Genomic DNA, 24,304 nt, shown 5'->3' with positions numbered 1-24,304 from the left:
GTGAGAAAGTTACAGAAGGTCAAAGATCATACCCCCAAGACATGCTATCCTCCCCATTATTGGTTATGGTGAGAGGATAGCATGTCTTGGGGGTACGATCTTTGAACCTCTGTAACTTTCTCACTCATCATTATTCAGGATTCATTCAGGATTATCCGTAACCATGGTAGCATTCATATTAATGTAGAAGTGTTTAGAAACACATTATATTCTTATTTGCATTAAAAGTGAATCCAAAATGACACAATACATGATTTACCATTCATTACTATTGGCCACAAAATAATCTGAAACACAACCAAAACTATGTAATTAGGCAAATGCATCCAACAATTTTGTAGAGTCACGTGTTCGGAATATGGGAACAAATACTCAACTTTTGACTACTTTATTTATAAGATTTTTTTTTTTAAATGTATGTGACTTATTCAATAAAATCTCTTTCTCTGAGCAATTGTATTAGTATAAAATAATATAATTTCCCCATAAAATGTCACATACAATATACATTAGCTCAGTATTTTAATTGTTTATTAGTCATCAGTTATTATTGCTCATAATTATTAATGGTGTCAATAATTTAGGACCCCACTGTATGTAGTGCTCTGAAGACTTTATATTATACTACATGAGTCCATTATAAATTGTAGTTCATGTTTAGATAATTTCAATTTAGATTTAAAGGTACACTATGTAGAAATCGCGCCGCCATTTCCTGGTTGCTAAAATTCGAATAGTTCGCCTAATTAGATTTTTAGTGACAAAACAAGTGAATTTAGTGTAGTGAATCATTGTATCATCTAAACCGCTGTGAAATATATTTTACATAACCAAAAATATTGTATTTTCAGCTGTTTGAAGATGGTGCACAAAACCAAAAGTGACTCAAAAACTAGACGTAAGAAATGGAAGCATTGTAATAACACAGATAGAACAGATCTACCGCTTCTTAGACTTGCTTTCAATGAGAATGGCAGATCTATAACTCACATTTCTATGTGACTTTGGTCAGGTCCCCCAAAAAGTTACATATTGCAGCTTTAAATCCTAATCAGAATGATCATATAACTTGTTACTTTTTTTATGGAATATACATGTTTATTCTATACTTAAGCATACGGTCCGAGGAGGTGTGGTATATGACCAATATACCACGGCTAACGACTGTTTTTAGGCACTACGCAGCCCCCGAGGTGCCTTATTGCTATTATAAACTGGTTACCAATGTAATTAGAACAGTAAAAATACATATTTTGTCATACCTGTGGTATACGGTCTGAAATACCACGGCCATCAGCCAATCAGCATTTATGGCTCGACCCACCCAGTTTATAATTAGAAATATACAACCGCATCCTCACACAAGCATGAACACATGAATCCATAACTTCCCATCACTGCTTTTTGCAAAAGCAGCTCTATATCTTAGGCATCAACAAAACCACCCCCCTGTAGACAAGCACATCATGAGGCGCTCTCTTGCTGTGTTTTAATGCATTCTAAACAGACTGCCAGTACCCATTAGATGCATTATGCTTTAGAAGTGTTAGTGTCTGTCAGATAAGAATAAAGAAGAAGAGCAACAAAGGGGAAATGCATCATTAAAAACAGTGCAGATGCAAAACTTTAATGCTGAATTTGAAGGTACTGTTAATAGTTTTTTACTTTCACACAAAAAATATGTTAAACACACCATCACTCTCTATTAGTCTCCCCTCATGCTCCACACGTTGGTTTACCCGTCACGACAGTCTCCTGCTGGTGTGTTACGATCTGTGATGTCCTCTGTTCTGAGACACTGAATCCCAGATTCTGGAACACACTCTCGCTTTCGGCCCAGGACTGGTGGAAGCTCTTCAGTAGGTCCTCGGTGGCGGCCTCCACAGGAACTGCCATCTCTTCAACCGTCCCTTTCACCACGTCGGCATAGGAGGGAGGGAGGGGGCGAGTCATGTGGCTCTCAGAGTGCATGCTGGTCTCGCTCCTCACCCCTCTTGTTACGGTGCCAAATTCATCCATGCCAGAGAACTCCTCAGTGACGGACTTTGTTTTGGAGTGCCCCGTCGGTTCGGCAGATTCTGATTCTCTCCTCTCTCTCTCCTCTTGTTTCTCTCTCACTTCTTTGAGAGCATTACGATCACCCAAGTCAAAGGCATTCTTGATGGCCTTGATGTTGAAGGCAGGTGTTTCACCGGTTTTTGGCGTTTTGGGGTCTGCCTCTGAATCTTCAGTGTCACTTCCCAGTCTATCCGTGATGATGATGGGATCTTTTCTGATGTACAGCTTTGGTTGTGGGGATTCAAATTGATTGACCAGCTTTGACAGGTCAAGCCTAGGGAGATCCTCTTTCATTATGTCTATATTCACACCCTCAGGCACTTCCTCCAGATCCTCTGGACCCAGGCGCTCCGGGATTTCAATGGGGTCCTTCCGCATGTATGTCCTGCTCACCTCTGCCTTCTGAGCTTCCTCAAAGAAGAACTTCTTGTCTCTGACAGTCATCATGGAGTCAACCATATCAGCCACATCCGGAGTCGTCGTCCCAGTCTCCATCTCCTGTGTCTGCATGTGGATCTCAGGTTCAATCAGCGCTGGGGAATCCTCTCTGTCAGAGGCTTGCTCTGTGGTCAGAAACTCAGGCATGGGCGGGGGAGGTGTCATGCCCCTAGAGAGCTTCGCAGTGGTGTCTTTCAACTTGGCTAGCTTTTCTGAGCGGCTAAAGGTGGGAGAGGGTGTGGCCCTACAGAACCGAGAGGTAGGGGTGCGGGGAGGGGGAGGTGGTGGGGTTGGGGTGGCACCAGACCTGTATGACAGAGGAGGTGAGGGTGTCACTGTGAGGGGTGAGTTTGTTCTCCTCACTGATTCAATGCTTATGAAGGTAGGTGAAGGTGTTCGCGTTGCAAGCATGGGAGAGGGAACTCTGGGATCAGGACCTTTTACTTCAGTCAGCTCTGGCTTTTTGCTCTCATGAGAGATCTTCCTCTCCTCAACCACTTTCTTATGGGTTTCGACTCTTGACGAGCCAATGCTTATTTTAGATATTTTGGCTGTTGCTCCTCCAAATCCTTTCTTTTCCAGTGCTGGTGCAGGTGGTGGTGCAGGTGATGATGCAGGTGGTGGTGCAGGTTGTGGTGCAGGTGGTTGTGCAGGTGATGATGCAGGTGCAGGTTCACTTTCCTGTTTTGCCGTGGCTGCCATGTGTCCTTCTAAGAATACAAGTTTTGCTTGTGCTAGGTTTCTCACACGGAAAATGATCTCTGTGAGCTTCTTCTTATTCTGCTGAACAGCAACCTGTGTTAAATCACGCGTTTCCTCCGCCCTCATCAACCAGTCAGGGACCCCACTAAGTATTGTCCTCACTGAGTTTGAATCCATTTTCCCTGGATGAAGCTGCTTAATGTTAAATAGCAGCTTCTGTACCATTACACATTTCTCCGAATCTGTGCTCTCCTCCACTGATTGAGCTGAGCTTTCCTCCATTGATTGAGCTGCTTCTGTCTGTGCTGCTGCCTTCCCTGCAATGTTCACGGAGACATCCGTTGACTCTGCCTTCGAACTCTCCTGATGCTGCTGCATTTTGCTTACTTCTCCTTGTTGTTGGAAAGACTTGACCTGCTGCTTCTGTGTGCGAACCTGCTGTTCCTGCTTCTGGAAGCTCTGTTGAACTACTCTCGCATTAACAATCACTTGCTCGTGCTTCTGAATGTGCTGTTCCTGCATGCTTTGTTGACTATGGGAGACAGATATGTGGCAGTGCCCTGGAGCCTGAGCTACTGGCATGGGAACTAGTTTTGGCTCTTTGGGCCGAGGGACTTTAATGGCTTTCTGCTTTGCCTTTGTCTTCATTTGACTTTCCAGCTTTGTTTCCTTGGCAACTGCAGTTTTCTCAACCTCCTCAGCTTTCTCCTGTGTCACATTCATCTCCACCTTTACGTCATTTTTTGCTGAGCTACTGGTGGCCATCTGGGTGCTCTCCTGAACTACTCTGGTCTCACTCTTAGAAATAGTCTCCATACCCATTTGATGTACATGTAATTCATTTTTCACTGCTCGTTCATCTTTTTCCACCACCTCGCTTTTCTCCTCCTTCTTCTCTGTTGGCAACTTCACTGTTCTCACCTTGAAATTTGGTGTCACTTTTGGAATTTTGATTTTGGTGGGCTGAGATGGAATCTTTTTTACTTCCTGTGTGAGTACGGCGTTAGTATTCTTTGCATCCTCTGCTTCGGATGTGACGGCGTATTGGGTTTGAAGATGTGCATTTTCCTGGACAATACTCTGAGTGGAGATGATAGACCGTGAGCTAGCATTCATACCACTCTGCTTCTCAGCTACTGAGGACGAAATCACATTAGAGCCAGATTGGACTTTAATGTTGGACTCATGGTGAGGGTGAGCAGCAGGGACTGAAATAGACTGATGCTTGCCCAAGGAAACAGACTGATGTTTTCTGGTGGCAACAGATGAGGCGAGTTCTTTCCCAGAAGAGGCCATCGAGGACTGATCAGTGATGTGTTTCTTATCTGAGGAAATATTTCCAGATTCAGAGGTTGATTTCTTATTTACCATGGAGATCAACGGTTTGCTCAGGGGGATATGTGATAGAGCTTTCTTCATGGGCGGCTCTTGTGATGCTGTGCATACTTTGCTTTTAGACTGAGTTTCCTCAGCCTGTTCATGTGTTACCTCTGAGGTCACTTTTGACTGTTCTGTTTTGTGTGCAAGTGAGTGTTGTTCATTTGCAACATTGGTTGAGCCCATCATCTGCATCATGTTAGTTGGAGGAGAGGTGGGAGATGTGACTCGTGAAGTGGCGGGAGTTGTGTCTTGTGACTTGTTTCTCTCAGCCTCCTCTCTCTGCACACGATACCTTTCCTCTGCCAGCATCAGTGGGGTTTTGAATTTACGGGCATATGGTTTAGGTTTTGCCACTGGTGCAAGTTCTGCAGGTGGGGGTATTTTGATTGGAGGGATGAATACCTTTTTAGGTGGTCGTGGCAACACTTCCTGTGGTGGTTTTGCCACTGGGATTGGTGAAGGGATTTTAGTCATGGACACTGTCGAATCAGATTGAACCTGTGTGTTGGTAGTATTTGTATTTTCTTCCTGTTGACAACTGATTTCACTTTTGACTTCCTGGACGACTCCTTCCTCTTTATGTTCTGTTTGAACCATCATTGGTTGAGGAGGTGGAGGAGTTGGTGGTGGTGCTGCTGGCTTTTTCTGCCATTTTGGTTTGACCAGTATTGGTTGCTTGGGTGGCTCAGGTTTTGGGATTTTGAATAAAGGCCTAGCTTTAAATGGCTTTCCAGGTGGTGGTGTAGGCACTTGGTGTGGCATTGAGTTCAGCTCTTGCTGTGAGGGTGGTGGAGGAAGAAAGTCTTGCCCTGCCACGGATGGTGGGGGTGGGGGAGAAGAGAAAAAGTCGGGCTCCCCGCATTCTACTGGGGGTGGAGGAGGTGGAGGCGGAAGGTCACTGTCCTGTCTCATAATCAGGGGACGGGATGTGGGAAACATTGGGCTACGGCTTGACAGGGACATTGGGCAGCCTGCCACTGGTGAGGGCGGGGGAGGAAGAGACATCTCAGACTCAGATGGTGGAGGCGGGGACGTGGGAGGAGGTGGGAAATGAATCTCAGGCGCCCCTTTCTTTAGCATACCTTTTCCCTTCATGTCCAGGTTCCGGAAATTTGTATTCAGATTTTTGACGTTGTGTTTTTGTGTGACAGTCTTATGCTCTGTCACTGTTGTTTGCAACTGTTTCATTGTTTTTGTTTCCTGTGTTTGCTTTGAAACAATATTAGTTTGAGATGTGCTTTGTCTTTCTTTCATCACATTTATGTCTGAGGCTGCTTCATTCTCAGTTATCTGATTGGCTGCTTTAATCTCCTTCATCTGATTCGTTGATGTATTATCAGTCATCTGATTGGTCATGTTTTTCTTGTTTATGAAGATGGGTTTAGGGGGTGGTGGTATTTTCTGTTTCACAGCCTGTTCTTTAACATGTGTCTGCTGTGAGGACTCAGACATATTGACTGTTTTGACCTGTGTGGTCACGTTCATGTCTGAGACTTGTGTTTCTCTCTGTGTTTCTTTCATCACACTTATGTCTGAGACTGCTTTATTCTCAGTCATATGATTGGCTGATGTATTCACAATCAGCTGATTGGCTGCTCTATTCTCAGTCATATGATTGGCTGATGTATTCACAATCAGCTGATTGGCTGCTCTATTCTCAGTCATATGATTGGCTGATGTATTCACAATCAGCTGATTGGCTGCTCTATTCTCAGTCATATGATTGGCTGATTTATTCACACTCATCTGATTGGATGCTTTATTTTCAGTCATATGATTGGCTGATTTATTCACACTCATCTGATTGGATGCTTTATTTTCAGTCATGTGATTGGCTGATTTATTCACAATCATCTGATTGACTGCTTTATTCTCAGTCATGTGATTGGCTGATTTATTCACAATCTTCTGATTGGCAGCTTTATTCTCAGTCATCTGATTGGCTGCTTTTTTCACATTAATCTGATTGGATGATTGATTCACAGTCATCCGATTGGCTGCTTTAATCTCTGTCATCTGATTCATTGATGTATTATCATTAATCTGATTGGTCTGGTTTTTCTTCTTTATGATCATGTTCTTAGGAGGGGGTTGCATTTTCAGTTTCACACTCTGTTCAACACGTGTCTGTTCTTTAACTTCAGTCTGTTCTTTTACATGTTCCTGCTGTGAGGCCTCCAAAATATTGACTGTTTGTACCTGTGTTGTCATAGAGTGTTCCTCTTGGGTGAGGGTCCTGCTGCTCTTCACTGATTTGTTCTCGGTGTACGTCCCAGTGTGCTTTTGTGTGGTGTCCTGTGATTTACTGCTCTGACTCTGAGACAGGTTTTTCACAGCAGGGGCTAGATTGACTGTGACGTTCTCATTCTTAGCCACATCTGAGTATTCATGGTCCATCACTTGCTGTGTGGGTAATGGATTTTTCACATGAGCTCTGGGAGCTTTCCTGGGAGGATACTTTCGTACTTTCCGATTGGAATATTCTTTTCTCTGCATCAGATTCTTTATCGCTCCTTTAACATCTCCCTTTATCACCTCCTCCTTCTCCATCTGTGATTGCTCCTCATCCTGGTCCTGCCCCTGCCCTTCGTAGAGGCATTTTATGGAGGTCTTCACATCTCCCTCAGTGCTTCCCCTGCGTTGCATTCGGGGGGATGTGGATGGTTCTAGTAACAGCTGTATTGTGCCTCTCACGTCCCCCTGTTCACTCACTTGGTGCTGGTAAAGCTTTTTCTCACTCGAGGCCTCATGCAAACCCTTCATCGCAATATGAATGTCTCCCTTTACAATCTCCTCCTTTTCCATCTCTTTCACTGCCTGCTTAGCCTCTTCTAGTGATTTCAAGGTGCCTTTGATATCGCCGGGCACTAAATCCTCAACAGTTACCTCAGTCTTGGTGGTCGCAGACTTCTCTAATGATTGGAGGGCTCCTCGGATATCACCTCGGACAATTTCTGGCTTTTCCATTTCCTTGGCTTGGTTTTGAGCCTCCTCCAAAGACCTCAGAGTGGTGTGCAGGTCCCCTTTCACCACTTCCTCTTTCTCTATCACGACTCTCTTGCTAATAGTTTTGGTCAGTGAGTCCAGGGCCGCCCTCAGATCTCCCTTGACAATTTCCTCTTTCTGCAGGTTGTCCAGCAAGAGAGCAGGTTCCATCATGAACACCTTCACAGTGTTGTTGACATCACCAGGGACAATATCGTCGTCAGCTACTGTGCGTTCAATCTGCTGTTGATTCTTCCTTAGTGTCATTTTGGTTTCCATAACGTCGCCGCCAATGATACGTTCCTTCTGCGCCTGTTCTTGTTCCTCATTAGGTTCAAACTGGAGTTGTTTGAGGTAATCCAGTGCCCCAGATTCAATACAGGTGGAGTAAAAGCTAACGTTACCCCTCTCCGTGTCTTCCACCCTTATCCTTTTAGATTCCTCTGACCCTGGGTTGGACAAGAGACTGTGAAGGGTCCTACTGACATTGCCTTTGATGATATCCTCCTTCTCAATGCCACCACCGTCTTCCTTATTGAGGAGGGAGTATATAGTCATTCGCACATCTCCCTTTTCATCTTCTTGAATCAGAATTCCACGTTTTGAGGAGCCCTCCTCCTTCAGTAGGTTGTTGATGGCCTCTTGAATGTCGCCTCTGAGGATTTCCTCCTTCTCAACATTGAATCCCTTTTCTTGGTTGAATAGCTGTTTTACTGTTGTGTTGATGTTGCCTCTCTCGTCCTGGTCTATGACTATCCCTTTCTCTGTCATTTCTCGTCTGTTTAGGAGGTTCATCATGATGTTGTTCAGATCCCCTCTGATCACCTCCTCCTTCTGGATTTCTGGAGCATCTTGGTTCATGAGTCTGTATTTTGCCATTCTGACATCTCCGATCTCATCCGTCTCAATGAGAATCCCTTGTGAGTCAACCATTTTCTGACAATACAGCTCTTCAAGGGTCTCTTTGATGCTCTTCCCCATTATTTCAGTTCTTTCTACACTGTTCTCATTAAATTTGGTTAAAGGAGTGGTTTCAAAAAGCCATGTTGTTGTCTTTACATCTGCTTGTGGGATCTCCTCCCGGGTGACAACAGTCTCTGTTCCGTCAGACTCTTTAATGCTGTCAAGCGGCTGTTTTTCAAAGAGCCACACAGACTGCTTGACATCTCCTTTCATCACTTCTTCTTTTGTCACAGTCTCCATTTCATCATATTCTGAGCCCTCGCCATGGATCTTATCGATGCTGTGTGTTTCAAACATCCACGAGGCAGTCCTGACGTCCCCTTTTTGGATCTCACTCACGCTAACAGTTCTAACATACTTCTGGGACAGTTCATCTGTCTCAAAAAGGTTTTTGTTTGTCTTCACATCACCACCCTGGATATCGTCAACTGTTTTAGTCAACACTTTCATGTCCTCAGCGATTTCATCAAGAGGTTGTGTTTCGAACCTCCACCTGGCCGTGCTGACATCACCTTTCTGGACGTCCTCCTCAGTGACAGATTTGATGACATAGACGTCGTCTGTGTCCCTTATTGAATCCAGAGGTTTTGTCTCAAATAACCACCGGGCCCCCACCACGTCTCCTCTCATGATTTCTTCCTTTGTCATAGTGGTAACTTCATGGTAGTGGCCTTCTTTGTCACAGATTGCATACAGTGGCTGATTTTCAAACATCATGGTGTAGCTTTTCACATCCCCTTTCTCTATATCGTCCCTGATGATGCTCTGGATTTTTGAAATTTCAGTCTCGGTGGACTCCTCCTGGATTTTATCGAGAGAGTAAGTCTCAAAAACGAAGCGTCCTTGACCAACGTTTCCTCCCTGCACATCAGTTACGGTGCGAGTATCCTTGGCTTCCTCCGTATCCTCGCGGATAGTGTCTATAGGTTGATTTTCAAAAAGCCACGTGTTGTTCACCACATTTCCTTTCTGAATTTCCTCCGCCGTCAGGGTCTTCAGCTTATGCATCGTTTCAGATGAGGTTGAGGTCATGATGTCGGAAGACCGATTCTGAAAGAGAAACTTCATCCTAGACACATCTCCAGACTGGACATCAATCTTAGTCACCCTCCTGAAGGCACCATTCTCCTCTCCTGTGAGGTTCTCCAGGTTCTCTGTCTCAAAGAGAAAGCGAGCGTGATGCACATCTTTGCCTTGGACGTCCTCTTGTTTGACAGTGCAGGTTTTGAGAACGGTCTCTGATTCGGACTCGGAATGGTCACAGATGTTATCGAGGTTCTGCGTCTCAAAGAGCCAGGTGCATGTTTTGACGTCCCCTTTGTTGACCTCCTCAACCTCAGTCTCATTCCTCACCTTATCTGCTTTCTCATACAGATTATCCATTGGTTGAGTCTCGAACAGCCACCTGCAGGTTTTCACGTCACCCTTCTCAATTTCAACACTCTCCTTTGTCTTAGTTTCATCTTCTTCAGTGTTGCTGAAATGTTTAATACCATCGAGGGGTTGAGTTTCAAATAACCACTTGGCAGTCTTGACATCGCCCGATTCAATCTCCTCCTTTGATATACCTTTTATAATCTGGAATTTATTGCTACTTTCATCAAATCCATCGATAGGACGTGTTTCAAACATCCACCTGCAGCTGCGAACATCTCCTTTTACTATCTCCTCACGTCGCACGGTTTTCACCTCGTGGTAGTGTCCCTCGCTGTCTTGCATGGCATACATCGGGGTGGATTCAAAAAGAACTTTGTTTGATTTCACAGACCCACTGGTAACACCTTCAACTTGAATTCTCTGTGCCCCCTCACATCTGCTTAAATCCAAGGTTTCAAATCTTTCCTTGTGATTTGTGACGTCGCCCTTATCAATTTCTTCAAGGTTTATAGAGCGTGTCATTTCCTTCTTCTCCTCCCTTATGTTTTCAAGTGGTTGACTTTCAAAAACCCACTTCTGATGTCTAACATCACCCTTCTCCTCCTCGGACGCAACCATCTTCTGAAGCTTCCCTACTTCAGCCAGATCCTTCAGGTTCTCCATTGGCACTGTCTCAAACAGATGTTTTGCTGATCGCACATCACCTCCTACAATCGCCTCTGAGAGTAAATGTCTGGCATTGGCGTTGTCTTTCAGAGTATCCATCTGCTGTGTCTCGAAAACCAGGCAGTGCTTCCGCACATCAGCTCCAATAATCTCCTCCTTTTGCCTGATGCTTTGCCATTCCTCGTCTTTAATGGAGTCCAGTGTCTTTGTCTCGAACAGCCACCTCCCCCGGTTCACGTCTCCCTGCGAGTTGTCCTCCATGGAGACTCCACAGATCAGCTTCACCTTGGCAGGGTCTTTGTTGATCATGTCCAGAGGCTGGGTCTCAAAGAGCCAGCGGGAGGTCTTCACGTCTCCTTTCTCCATCTCCTCCCTGCGGATGGCGGTGATCTCCAGTATATTTCCAGAGTTGCCCCTGATGACACACATGGGCTGGGTCTCAAACATCCGCGTGGTTGTCTTCACTTCCCCTTTGATCTCCTCAAGCTCTGACTTCAGGTTCAAGAAGTGGCTCTCCTCAATGGTCTCTGTGTGGCTGAGGGAATCCAAGTGTTGCGTTTCAAACAGATACCTGGCTGTTTTCACGTCCCCTCCTGTAATATCTTTAGTGAAGACAACCTCCAAGGCTTGCTCATCCTCCTGGTAGATTTTATTCAGACAATCCAGTGGCTGGGTCTCAAAAAGATATGTGGCTGTTCGTACGTCTCCTCTCGCCAGCTCGGTCAATTTCCCTGTCTGTACGGTGGAGTCTGGGGTGTCTGCACGCAGCGCATCCATGGGCTGGGTCTCAAACATCCAGGCTGTGTATTTGACATCACTTCCTGCAATGATTTCCTGCTCAGCAATGTTCTTCACTTCATCATCCTCATCTGGGCTGTCATCTTTAATGGTATCCAGCGGCTTATTCTCAAACATCCAGCGCATGGACTGCACCTCCCCTTTAAGGATCTCGTCCCACTCCAGGTAATCTCCCTCAGGGCTCATACATTCATCCCCACCACTGTTCTCAAACACATAGCAAGCCTGCTGGACTTCCCCGGTCATCTCATCTTCACTATCCAGCTGTGACTGCTCGATCTCCGTGACGTCGGTGAAGTAATCCTTCTCCATGGTCCTCCGAACCTCTGGGTGCATGTGCTTGTACAGGCGCTTCAGCTCATTGAGGTTCCTCTGCTTGGAGTACTGCTCCTTGTTGAATATGTATCTCTGTTGGCCAGGCTGCTCCTGAGGCGGGACAGAGTCACAGCACTCGGGGACCTCCTGGGGCATTAGTTCAGCGGGTGGAGGAGGGAAGTGCTCCATGGTCTCATAATCCATGGATGAGGCTGAGGCAGCGGTAGAGGAAGAGACAGCCCCTGTTCTCATGGTGGATGAGGTTGAGGCATCGGTAGATGAGGAGACAGCCCCTGACCTCATAGTGGATGAGGCTGAGCCAACGGTAGATGAAGAGACAGCCCCTGTCCTCATAGTGGATGAGGCTGAGGCAGCGGTAGATGAGGAGACAGCCCCTGTCCTCATAGTGGATGAGGTTTCATAGCTCGTTGCTGCTGAAGCTCTGGATGACTGTTTAACAGTGGATGAACTTTCATAGCTAGCTGCTGCTGAGGAGGACTGGTTTACCGGTGCCCATTGAAACTGGTTGTAATCCAGATCAATCTATGGTTTAATGATTGATGGAAAGAAAGACAGTGATAGTTGCAGTCAGAATATGAAATGAGAGAAATGGAAAAGAGGACAGTATAGCAGAAAAAAAAGTGTAGAGTAGATTTAAGCAGATAATGAGATCTCTGAATATGTTTGTTTTTACAAAAAAAATCTCACGTCATCCAATTTACTCAGTACACACTACCCTGAAAGTGAATTCCCCTGCTTTGATGTTGATATCATGGCATCGTCTATAGACACACTATAATGGCCACGTAGATAAACAGACTGCATCATTACCTTGATTTGCTTGCCCGGCGTGGCCTGTTCGATCGTCTTCTCATACTGCTGCTTCAAAGCCTGAGTGGAGACTTTTGGTAAGTCCTCTCCTCCTATGACCCTAACTGAAATAGAAACAGGAAGCAGTTGTCTCATTAAATGATTCTCAGTTTGAAGCCCAGGTGGTTTGGTGGAAACTAAAATTGTGTCTTTAAAACCTACCATTTCCAATTCCGAAAGTGGCACTGATTAACCTATTCCCAGTTGCAATATTTTTTACCTTCCTACGCCTTGATTTAATTTGTGGCCTTGCACTGAATTTCTAATAGAAAAGCATCTGCGATACAATTCAATTCGACACCTCCTCTGTAATTTAGGCTTGGAGAATAATCTCCAGCTTTTCAACAGTCATTACTATACAACGTACACTCTAGCGTGTGATCAAAAAAAGCCCAAAATGTAAATATGAATGGTATTATACTCTACCTGTTTCATCATAATGGTTTTCATAACTGGAGGCCACGTTGCTTTGTTGACCTCTTTGATCATGAGTCACCTGTAGTGAGATGGAGGCAAGCGGTGAGCACAATAGGCAATCCTTCAAATTGATTTCCTTTCCACACACAGACAACAGAAAGGGTGTGTAAGTGGAATGTTCATTCGTAATGAAAACAGCATTTTTCATACCACGTAAGGTTCATTTAGTCCTGCATCTGTTTTTTTAAAACTTTACTCTATGTAGGAAAACTTTGGTAAACAAATAAAGTGATATGTGAAACATAAAGTGTTAAAATTATTCACGTACACTTAATTATAGATGTTGCTGGTAGTTGCAGGAGCAGCTAACATGTTGAGTTGAAATAATTAGACTTATTGAGTAGATGTGGGCTGAAATGATGGGAAACGGCCCAGCAGGCTTCATGATGGGCTCAATATGCGTTTGTGAGAAATTGGTTGAGTTTGAGATTGCACAGTTGCAGGGTTAAGGGTCCAACTGAATATAAAGACTAATTAAAATATATATACAGTTGAAGTCGGAATTTTACAGACACTTAGGTTGGAGACATTAAAACTCGTTTTTCAACCACTCCACAAATGTCTTGTTAACAAACTATAGTTTTGGCAAGTCGGTTAGGACATCTACTTTGTGCATGACAAGTAATTTTCCAACAGTTGTTTACAGGCAGATTATTTCACATATAATTCACTGTATGACACTTCCAGTGGGTCAGAAATGTACATACACTAAGTTGACTGTGCCTTTAAATAGCTTGGAAAATTCCAGAAAATGATGTCATGGCTTTAGAAGATTTTGACAGGCTAATTGACATCATTTGAGTCAATTGGAGGTGTACCTGTGGATGTATTTCAAGGCCTACCTTCAAACTCAGTGCGTCTTTGCTTGACATCGTGGGAAAATCAAAATAAATCAGAAACAAAATTGTAGACCTCCACAAGTCTGGTTCATCCTTAGGAGCAATTTCCAAACGCCTGAAGGTACCACGTTCATCTGTACGAACAATAGTACGCAAGTATAAACACCATGGGACCACGCAGCCGTCATACCTCTCAGGAAGGAGACGCGTTCTGTCTCCTAGAGATGAACGTATTTCAGTGCGAAAAGTGCAAATCAATCCAAGAATAACAGCAAAGGACCTTGTGAAGATGCTGGAGGAAACAGGTACAAAAGTATCTATATCCACAGTAAAGCAAGTCCTATATTGACGCAACCTGAAAGGCCGCTCAGCAAGGAAAAAGACACTGCTCCAAAACCGCCATAAAAACGCCAGACTACAGTTTGAAACTGCATATGGGGACAGAGGAATGTCCTCTGGTCTGATGAAACAAAAATAGACCTGTTTGGCCATAATGGCCATTGTTATGTTTGGAGGTAAAAGGGGGAGGCTTGCAAGCCGTAGAACACCATCCCAAACGTGAAGCACAGGGGTGGCAGCATCATGTTGTGGGGGTGCGTTGCTGCAGGAGGGACTGGTGCACTTCACAAAATAGATGGCATCACGAGGGAGGAAAATTATGTGGATATATTGAAGCAACATCTCAAGACATCAGTTAGGAAGTTAAAGCTTGGTCAAATATGGGTCTTCCAAATGGACAATGACACCAAGCATACTTACAATGTTGTGGCAAAATAGCTTAAGGACAACAAAGTCAAAGTATTGGAGTGGCCATCACAAAGCCCCGACCTCAATCCTATAGAACATTTGTGGGCAGAACTGGAAAAGAGTGTGCGAGCGAGGATGCCTACAAACCTGACTCAGTTTCACCAGCTCTGTCAGGAGAAATGGGCCAAAATTCACCCAACTTATTGTGGGAAGCCTTGTGGAAGGCTACCCGAAATGTTTGACCCAAGTTAAACCATTTAAAGGCAATGCTACCAAATACTAATTGAGTGTATGTAAACTTCTGACCCACTGGGAATGTGATGAAAGAAATAAAAGCTGAAATAAATCATTCTCTCTTCTATTAGTCTGACATTTCACATTCTTAAAATGATCCTAACTGACCTAAGACAGGGAATTTCTACTAATATTAAATGTCAGTTTAACAGTTGAAGTCAGAAGTTTACATACACCATAGCCAAATACATTTAAACTCAGTTTTTACACAATTCCTGACATTTAATCCTAGTTAGGATCACCACTTTATCTTAAGAATGTGAAATGTCAATAATAATACCAGGTAAGTAACGATTTGTAATAATGTTTAAGTGTATATCACCTCCTGGCCATGGAAGTAGGCCACTTGCTGAGTGGTGGGACTGACCTCCCTGACACTGCTCCTCACTGTCACCTCCTGTGAGCTGGACACCTGTCAAGAAAGACCACACACAGACCGTTCACACACTCGGCCTACATATTTATGATTCACAAACACAAATGTCTCCAGATGCCTGTGGGTGTGGTTTACACCGGTTCTACTTTACGGGGTTACGGCGGCACACAGTATTTTGTCACGGACCCGCTCGACTAGCGTCTGTTCCTGTCGCTGACAGGTCGCCAGCAACACACTCTCACACAAACACTTTAACACACACACATTGTAGCTAGCAGTCACAAACACACAACGGTATTGTGTTCCCCCTGACAGCAGACCATATTTAGCAGCAGGAGTGGAAAATATTAATGTTTAGAGAGCAAAGCTTACTGGAAAATGAATCTGCTACAAATAATACATGATTTCCTATCAATTGCAGTAATTTGAAAATACACCAAATGCACCTCAAATAGGTTTTCGAAATGTAATACCTGAAATTGGACTTTCTTTCCCTGGCATTTAGAGCATAGAAGCATACATGCCAGAATAGTACTGCCTCCCTGAGACCACCTAGGTCTGGTATAACATGTTGTTGCTGTACAACTTGCCATACAGCAAAAACAAAACAGCATGTTTTACCATTACCTGAGCTGCAGAGACACATAAAAAGGCTCTTGACGCACAGTAACAACAACTTAACAAAACCCACTGCTCCACATCTGACCACAGCCCCATGCATCATTAAGTATTTACACAAACCCACTCTCTGAATCCAGCCTGTTTTTAAAGCTCGGCAGGATGAGAGAGACTGGGCATAATTGAATCGACTTTTATGAGATCCAGTGAGATCACTACAGCATGCTGAGTCATCACACACCTCTATCCCCATGTGGCTGTGACCTGTACATGGGCTTTCTGTCTTGTTTTATTTGGGATTTGTATTTTATCTTTATTTAACTAGGCAAGTCAGTTAAGAACAAATTCTTATTTTCAATGACAGCCTAGGAACAGTGGGTTAACTGCCTGTTCAGGGGCAGAACAACAGATTTGTACCTTGTCAGCTCAGGGGTTTGAACTTGCAACCTTCCAGTTACTAGTCCAACGCTCTAATCACTAGGCTACCCTGCCACCCCGTATGACTCAGTATGGTTCAGTATGCTTTACTATGGTAGTGCAATATAAATAAATAAGAATACATTTCTATGTATGGCTTATGCTTTGCCTGTTTAGTTGCAGTACCTGCACGGATCTCTTTTCTACATGGGTCTGGGTAACGCTGGTCTGGGACTGGGAGGATGAGGCATACTCCTGGCTCTCAAACTGTTTCTTCACGCTGGCCAGACCCCCTGGCAGAGAACAGGCTTCTGACTCCTCCATAACCTATGAAGAGAAGACATAGGCATCATTCATTCGAGTCCTTGCCATGCAAACAGTTCTCATTAAAGTATATTCAGGGATACAGTGGTAGTTCCCGGGACTTCCTGAAGGGGGCATAAGTGAGCAGCATATTCCACAGGACTGGACTACTTTCCCTAAATACAGTAGGGAGTTATGACTCGGACCTCATGACGTTTGCAAGAGAAGGATGTCCCCAGTCTCCCCACACAATTGGAAATCCCAAACATCTGTGACATCAAGTCAAATCAAACTAACTAGTACAACACAGTATAACAGTATCAAGCAATGTTTTAGCGGCATATACAGACAGTGGCTGTAAATGTATTGATGGATAATTCTGGTCCAGATTCTGTCTGTTACCCCTCATGGTGTGCAGTAACCCTACAGCCCAGCCTCCCACCGCCAGCTGTCAGCAGCCTCCCCATGGGCCGTGACACTGGGATCGACGGAGGTCACCGCAGAGGCACTGGCAAATGACACCGATGGCCTCAGAGCAAATCTATATTGCTGTCATTATTCAGTACTGAATGTAAAAGTAAATGATACATGATGAATGTTGATATCCCACTACTTGTCTTCAGAATGTTACATATTACTGTGTGGACAGAGGTTCCTGGAATATGTGGTTGCTGGAAGATCTTTGTCGTGTCCACGAATATTCAACGCTGGGTTTTTTCATGACAAAAGAGGAATTATTTCTAATTATGAGGATTCTCAATATAAAAAGGCTTAGGAATATAAAAACGTCTTCCTGACGTTCCTTTCAGTTCCAATCAGATAACCGTGACCTGGGTATAGAGAAGCTGAATGGAATGCAACAGACCAGGGAAGACAAGCCATATAATCGTGAATAATAGTGAACCGCTGAGTCACGTACAGTAAAAGGCTAAAAGGTTGCGGCTCCGATGGCTTCAGTCCACAGACTGAGTTGAATTAATGGCCTCGGCTGAATACATGCTCTCGTTTTCAATTACAGGTTGGACAAAGTGTAAGCTGCTTGCAGAAAGGTGTTTCTTTACTCTGATGAACCAGGCACGTAAAGCTCTTTTTTGTTGTGTTTTTTTTACACAGCGTGTTTGTGTGGTCATGGATGTCTGTGTAGAATAGTTTTGAGAATGTGTCATATTTGGAGGTATGTGAAAATGTTCTGTTAATAATGTCCATTAAAATGGGATGCACTGCCAATTATACCGTGTGAAGGAATAGTGTCTGTCTGCCTGTCCTGCCTGCTTATCAGCCTGTCTGGTTATTATCCTTGGAGTGTCTTTCCCTCCATCTCTCTTTACGTCCTTGTGGAAGTATCCCCTTACCGTGGCGGATGAGCTGCTGGCCTCCTTCTTGGACACGGCAGCCTGATACATGGCCATGCGTTCCTTTAGTGACACGGACTCCGGCTCCTCACTGGTGAGCGCTCCTCCGTCTCCTTTCCTCTGACTCACCACCCCTTCCCTTTCCTCAGGACGTCCTGACCTGGTTCCACCCGCAGCTGCAAAACGCAACAGTTTACACTCCAGGACATGAGAATGCAGTTCATGCACATAAAGAGCCGAATCCTGACTTGAAAGCGTCGTTTGTCACACGAATGTCTGCGTTCGTTCTCATCCTTGATTTACAGTAAATCCGTGGTTTACGTAAGAGTTGGATCAGTTATGAGTCAACCTTTCTGCGTTTCAGCTCATTGATGTCCACCATTTCGTGGTGCCAATAGACTAATGGTCAAATAAAATAAAACATGTACAAACAGAATAGATACTTTCAAGAGATACTTGTTGAAATAACCATGGAGGACATTTTAACAGGACGTATTGGAAAACAGCTGTGCTAGCTACGTCCTACTATCTGTAAGGACGGGGCCATGATGTAACTGCGAGCGGCAGAGCGACAACAGTGACCGTCTCCACCAGTGGAGGCTGCTGTAGGGAGGACGGATCATAATAATGGCTGGAATGGAGTCAGTGGAATGGTATCAAACATGTGGTTTCCATGAAGTTTATACCCTCCCATTGACTCCATTCCAGCCATTATTATGAGCCGTCCTCCCCTCAGCAGCCTCCACTCATCTCTTCTGCCATCCAAGTTAGCTTCACACCTCCGTCCGGCTTGTTCCAGAACCACGTCCTGTCACATGTCCCTTACAGGACCCCTCTACACATAGCCATAGACATGACAATGGGGATTCACAAAGGATGTCGTCATGAAACTGAAGCGAGTCAAACTCCTCAATCAAACAGGAATGTTCTAACAACACACACAAATGGACGCGCACACTGATTAGTGATTAGTACAGTACATCCCTGTAGACGTCCAATTAGAGTCAAGTATTGATTTGGTTGACTCCGCTACGCTATAAGGCATCATTAAGCCAGTGAGATGACTCCACTGAGGATCTCTCTAACACCCACACTGGACCTCAAGGCTTTTAGCATGTTGAGTCTGCCGGGGTTATAATGCATTGAGATCAAAGAGGACACGGATGGAAATGGTAATTGTGTTGTGTAGTACACGTTGACATTCCTACGTTGTGGATCTTCTCTGCTGTTCCACATACTGGGGCGGGATCGTAGCCAAAACAGAAGCACATGAATAGAACACTGGTATATTTTAAGGAACTGTTCTAATGGTAACTCGGCTACAACTATTAGCGAATAAAACTATTCTTTGCTGGGTACATACCGTACGCATATACCCCTATGGAGAAGAGCTAGTCGCCCTAATGGCTGTCAGACCACTTTTAGAAAAGTCCTATGAATACATGTGTTACTATCTGTCGGTTTGATTTCCTATTCCTGGAATTGACTGGTTATCTGACCGGATGACACAAATCAAACATGCTCCCTACTTCAAGTCTTTTAAAATGGGCCAAAGTATTTATTTGTCTCATAAAACAAACTGGATTTCTCACAGGAGCCAAGCACTTGGATTGGCTACCATGTGATGAAAGCATGTTCCCTTAAACCACCATTTTTAGATCCTCCTGCTATGGCGGGCATGTTAGTGTTAACCAATCACCCTGCGCTGCCGAGAGAGATACCTAGAGGATTACTGACCCGCACAGCAACGTCCAAAAATAAATGTGGGTTTTACCCGCTCTTGACTATAAATACGGGTCAGATACTCTGCACCTGAGATCACCTGAAACCTGACACTCGTTTAACACAGCGAACGAGGGATAATGCCCTCATTTATCACTGGGGATAAGTGTGTACCACACGTCATGGTTCTGGTCTCGGTTTCCCAAAGGCATCTTAAGGCTAAATTGCTCGTTAGAACCTTCATAGGAGCATCATTAAATCTTCAAGCTGTTTCCCAAAACCATTATTGACGTTGCACTGGAAAACGTTTGTAATCTAACGCCTGCCTCGGACCACTCGTAAACAGCAAAGTGCGTTGTTAGAGGCTTGTTTGCGTTCCTGCGTCACTTTATCCACAGCAGATCTCCGGTAATTAGAATAAGCCACCTCAATATTTGTAGCCGTAGGTGGTAATATCTCTCTAGGAGCTGATCCGTTGTCAGTATTGTGGAATAATTATAATGTCAAGGAAATATTTGAATGGAGAAAGCTGATCCTAGAGCAGCACTCCCTTTCTATTGATCCTATCAGTATTGACACATGCGCCAACAACACACTTACTGACCGTTCTCTCTGCCTGGTGTTTTGGGAAATGTGTGTTATGTCTTCGGACGTTGTAGGAAAGATGCATATTTTAAACAATCCTGGCCCTAAATTACATGGCTATCAGGAAACTGGGCCCTGGGCTGTCAGTAAGACAGACAGACATACAAGCGGTTCTGATGCCATAAAAACATTGACAACAGTCCCTTGGTATGTTCAGCCTGCGAGCGGAGGTATGGTGGTGAACTAATGCAAAGCTTGCCGTAGCAGGGAAGTGAGGTAACTAAACCAGGCTCCATGAGAGTCGCAAAATAAACCCTCTTCTTTTCCTATGGCCCTGTCTGCAGTCATGTTTCCCAGTAAGGGAGTGCTGCTCTTGGATCAGCTTTCTCCATTCAAATCTTTCCTTGACATTATAATTATTCCACAATACTGACAACGGATCAGCTCCTAGAGAGATATTACCACCTACGGCTACAAATATTGAGGAGGCTTATTCTAATGAAGGGGAGAGAGAGAGAGAGGTCATCTCAAAAGAGCTCAGTTTCTCCAGAAGTCTAAAAGCTTTTTCATCTACATCACTGGCGCGTTCATCTGTTTAATTAGCGATATCAACCGATTTCAATGATTATAACATTTACAAATGACTTACTGGGTAAGATGCCATAATCTTCCAGCAGATTACCATCTGTTTGCATTTTGATATCGCTGTCTTAAAAGCAGAGGTGCTTTCACTGATTTTATTTTCCTATATTAACTTCCCTTCCACGGAAGGCAGTGCGTTTGCGGAAACTCCACATGGAAAAGTCTATGGGGGAGACAGTATGTGTGAGGGAGGCCTTGCATCTGGTATGCATGGCTCAGTGGCTATATCGAGCTGTGCCAGCCCCCCTCCCCACAGTCACTGCTGCTGCTCTGCCTGTGGTTATGTGATCAGAGGTGGGCTACACTACTAGCTAGCTAGCCTCATGGAACCACAGACCCAGAGCAGCAGCTGAGATCCTGAGCCAAAGCTCGCTGTTCTGTGACTCCTGTTCAACTGGCACAGAGACGACGCACAATTATTAAGCTGTCAAATGGATCAAAGAGACCACTGGATCGGCCTCAAGTACTTGGTCTCGATGTCTCTACTGAGTACGCTCACAGTCGGACAGTCGGAGAGCATTCCAGGCGAAATAACTAAGTCATATCAGATCGGGAAAAACAAGCTGACTTCATGCATACTTAACAATCCCACATCCTCGTGGAATCATGCTTCCTTTCGCAATTTTACATTTTATTCATTTAGCAGACGCTCTTATCCAGAACATCTTACAGGAGCAACTAGGGTCAAGTGCCTTGCTTAAGGGCACATTGACAGATCCCTTGCCTAGATAACGCAGGGATTCAAACCATCGACCCCTCGGTCACCGGTCCAATCAGCATCATCTGACAACTCTATACTTCTGGAACACATTTAGAAGACTCTTGCTGTAATTCCAGTCCTGTTTTACATGGTAAAACAACCTAGTCGTACACTACACGCAAGCAAAAGCTGTATAAAACTGAAAAGGCAATCTACTGTCAACACAGTCAATTCACCATTCAGCCTCTCATTCATCCAGTACATATAGTATCTCTCTCTCTCTCTCTCTCTCTCTCTCTCTCTCTCTCTCTCTCTCTCTCTCTCTCTCTCTCTCTCTCTCTCTCTCTCTCTCTCTCTCTCTCCATATCTCTCGAAGTGTCTTTGTGTGTCTCACTCAAATCAATCATGTGGCAATGAATGTCAGTCCACCTTTACATGCACAGTATTGCAACACACTGAAAGGCTATGAAGGTTGTAAAGACTGGCTTACTTACTGTAGTGCTCTCTATGCCTTTAGCACAACTGTGTACCTCAGACAATACAATCCCTCAGATAATGTTGAAGGGCCTTGAAATCCCCTGAGAGCCAGCAGCAGGGTCTTTTCGCCCAGCCGTTACCAGAGAAAACTAAACAAAACCCTGGGAGGTGATTTAATGAGGGTTGGAGACCGGCTCCAGCAGTGTCCGATCAGCTCAGCTCTGTGGGGCCTAGTGGACAGTGACAGCTGATTTTATTTTAGATGCCCCCCCTTCCTAAAAGACGGAGCTCAGGAGGGGTAGGGGGGCTTTTTTTAGATGAGGTACCCTACATTCCCTTTACCTTAAGTCACACGGACCTAACGGAACAGACGTTCCTCACTGAGACCTCGAAACCGGACCCGCATCCCTCGTTTCTCAGAGTGGAGGGGAAAAGACGAAGGGATGGGGTGAGTAATCAACCCAGTGAGAGGACCGACCCAGATAACCTCATACACGTCCCCAAATCCAGAAATATTGACAACGATGATTCACCATGATGACGTTCTTTTAATATCTTTGATGATGAAATGCGTGAATCCACCCTAGGCTCCCTTTTAAGAGCCACAGGCAGCAGGACTTTTTACATGCCAAAAATGAAAAGTAGAAAATGAAGGGGACTGAGTAGAGGGCAGACACCTGAGGTTCAGGGATCTCCCTTGGCTGCCCGGGCCCAGATGGGGAACAGGGATACCAGATGGACATGAGTCCCCTCTGAGACCACAACAGAGCCGCCTGTCATAGCTCACCCTGATGCATCAGCCATGATCATGGCATTTACAACACACTATATACAAATATATCTCAGATCTGTGTGTGTGTGTGTGTGTTTGTGGTACCGGGCCTGTCTAAGTAACTGAGTGACGCTGCTCCCTCTTTGTGCCATCGAGGCTCCCTCCCCTTAAGTTACTGTCCAGCCTTTCTGAACTGCCTGGCTGAACAGCACCTTATCATCTGAAGATGGAAGAACATCGCCCAACACCTACCAGATCTACATTAGTTTTGTTTGTTTTAACGAGCGTATTTAAAATGATCTTTGTAAATGAAAAGCACTATATAAAATAAGTCTATTATTATTGCTTTTATTATTATTATTAAAGCCACTTGCGTTCTGGGAATCGAAACATTTTAGGAACTGTTACATAAATGCATGCCTTAAGGCTCGAATCCTTAGTTGCTAGATCCATTTTTGGACTTGATTGATTCTCATTGATTCTTTTAATTTTTTAAATTTTACCTTTATTTTACTAGGCAAGTCAGTTAAGAACAAATTCTTATTTTCAATGACTGCCTAGGAACAGTGGGTTAACTGCCTGTTCAGGGGCAGAACACCAGATTCGTACCTTGTCAGCTCGGGGGTTTGAACTTGCAACATTCCGGTTAATAGTCCAACGCTCTAACCACTAGGCTACCCTGCCGCCTCATTGAGTCTTGAAGAATATCTTATAAATGCTTAATGAGTTTAGTTCAACATCAGATCCCCAAATAGCTTTATGTTTATAAAACATCATGAATGTAAACAAACACTGTAGAGGTTCAAAACATGGTTCAAACTATACATTTGATATCATAAATTTGAGTGTGGTTAAATTTCTCCAGCATCATTACTTAGCTTTTTAGCTAAACAGGGGAGTGTGTTTTGTTATTGTTTCAATTAAGAATTCTATCTTAAGAACACACATAAATGAAATACAATATTTTGTCACTGGAAACTTGGCCCTTCACGTGACATACAAGAAGTATCATTCAATAATTTATCATTGAACTGACATCATGTTGTAGTTAAAGGGCAATTCCGCCACTATTCAACCTCATATTCACCATCTCCAGCACCAAACCAGTGTTTAAATACAGTGGGGTCCAAATGTATTGATACCCTTGTTAAAGATGAGCAATAATAAGTGTATAAAATAAATCATTAAAATACTGAGCTGTGTTATATGCTCCAAAAAATTGATCAGAGAAAGAGATTTTGTTTAACAAGAAAGACTTTTTCGTTTTTACCTCTTAAGGATCCGCCCCTTTTTTAAATTTTCACCTAAAATGACATACCCAAATCTAACTGCCTGTAGCTCAGGCCCTGAAGCAAGGATATGCATATTCTTGATACCATTTGAAAGGAAACACTTTGAAGTTTGTGGAAATGTGAATGTAGGAATGTAGGA

The 24,304-nt window shown here is 44.2% G+C and overlaps 1 protein-coding gene across 2 annotated transcripts in view; it reads right to left on the bottom strand.

Moving 5' to 3' along the window:
- The window catches only part of LOC118370000 (xin actin-binding repeat-containing protein 2-like), a 56,579-nt gene that overhangs the window by 2,717 nt on the left and 29,558 nt on the right, over positions 1–24,304 (bottom strand). Inside the window, exons 1-7 of one of the 2 annotated variants that reach the window (XM_052499266.1) lie at positions 22,119–22,351; positions 17,976–18,151; positions 16,507–16,647; positions 15,232–15,321; positions 12,979–13,048; positions 12,514–12,617; positions 1,740–12,225 (exon numbers count right to left, since the gene is read on the bottom strand). In XM_052499266.1, coding sequence (XP_052355226.1) covers positions 1,740–12,225; positions 12,514–12,617; positions 12,979–13,048; positions 15,232–15,321; positions 16,507–16,647; positions 17,976–18,032 — 10,948 coding nt within the window. In that variant the 5' untranslated portion in view covers positions 18,033–18,151; positions 22,119–22,351. Of the gene's footprint in view, positions 1–1,739; positions 12,226–12,513; positions 12,618–12,978; positions 13,049–15,231; positions 15,322–16,506; positions 16,648–17,975; positions 18,152–22,118; positions 22,352–24,304 lie in introns of those variants that run through there. The other variant, XM_035754755.2, reaches the window with a different exon arrangement.

This window comes from Oncorhynchus keta, chromosome 37 (genome assembly GCF_023373465.1).
Source record: "Oncorhynchus keta strain PuntledgeMale-10-30-2019 chromosome 37, Oket_V2, whole genome shotgun sequence".
NCBI classification, from domain to species: Eukaryota; Metazoa; Chordata; class Actinopteri; order Salmoniformes; family Salmonidae; genus Oncorhynchus; species Oncorhynchus keta.
The sequence above is the reverse complement of the archived record's forward strand: the minus strand, read 5'-3'. Positions and strand labels throughout refer to the sequence as shown.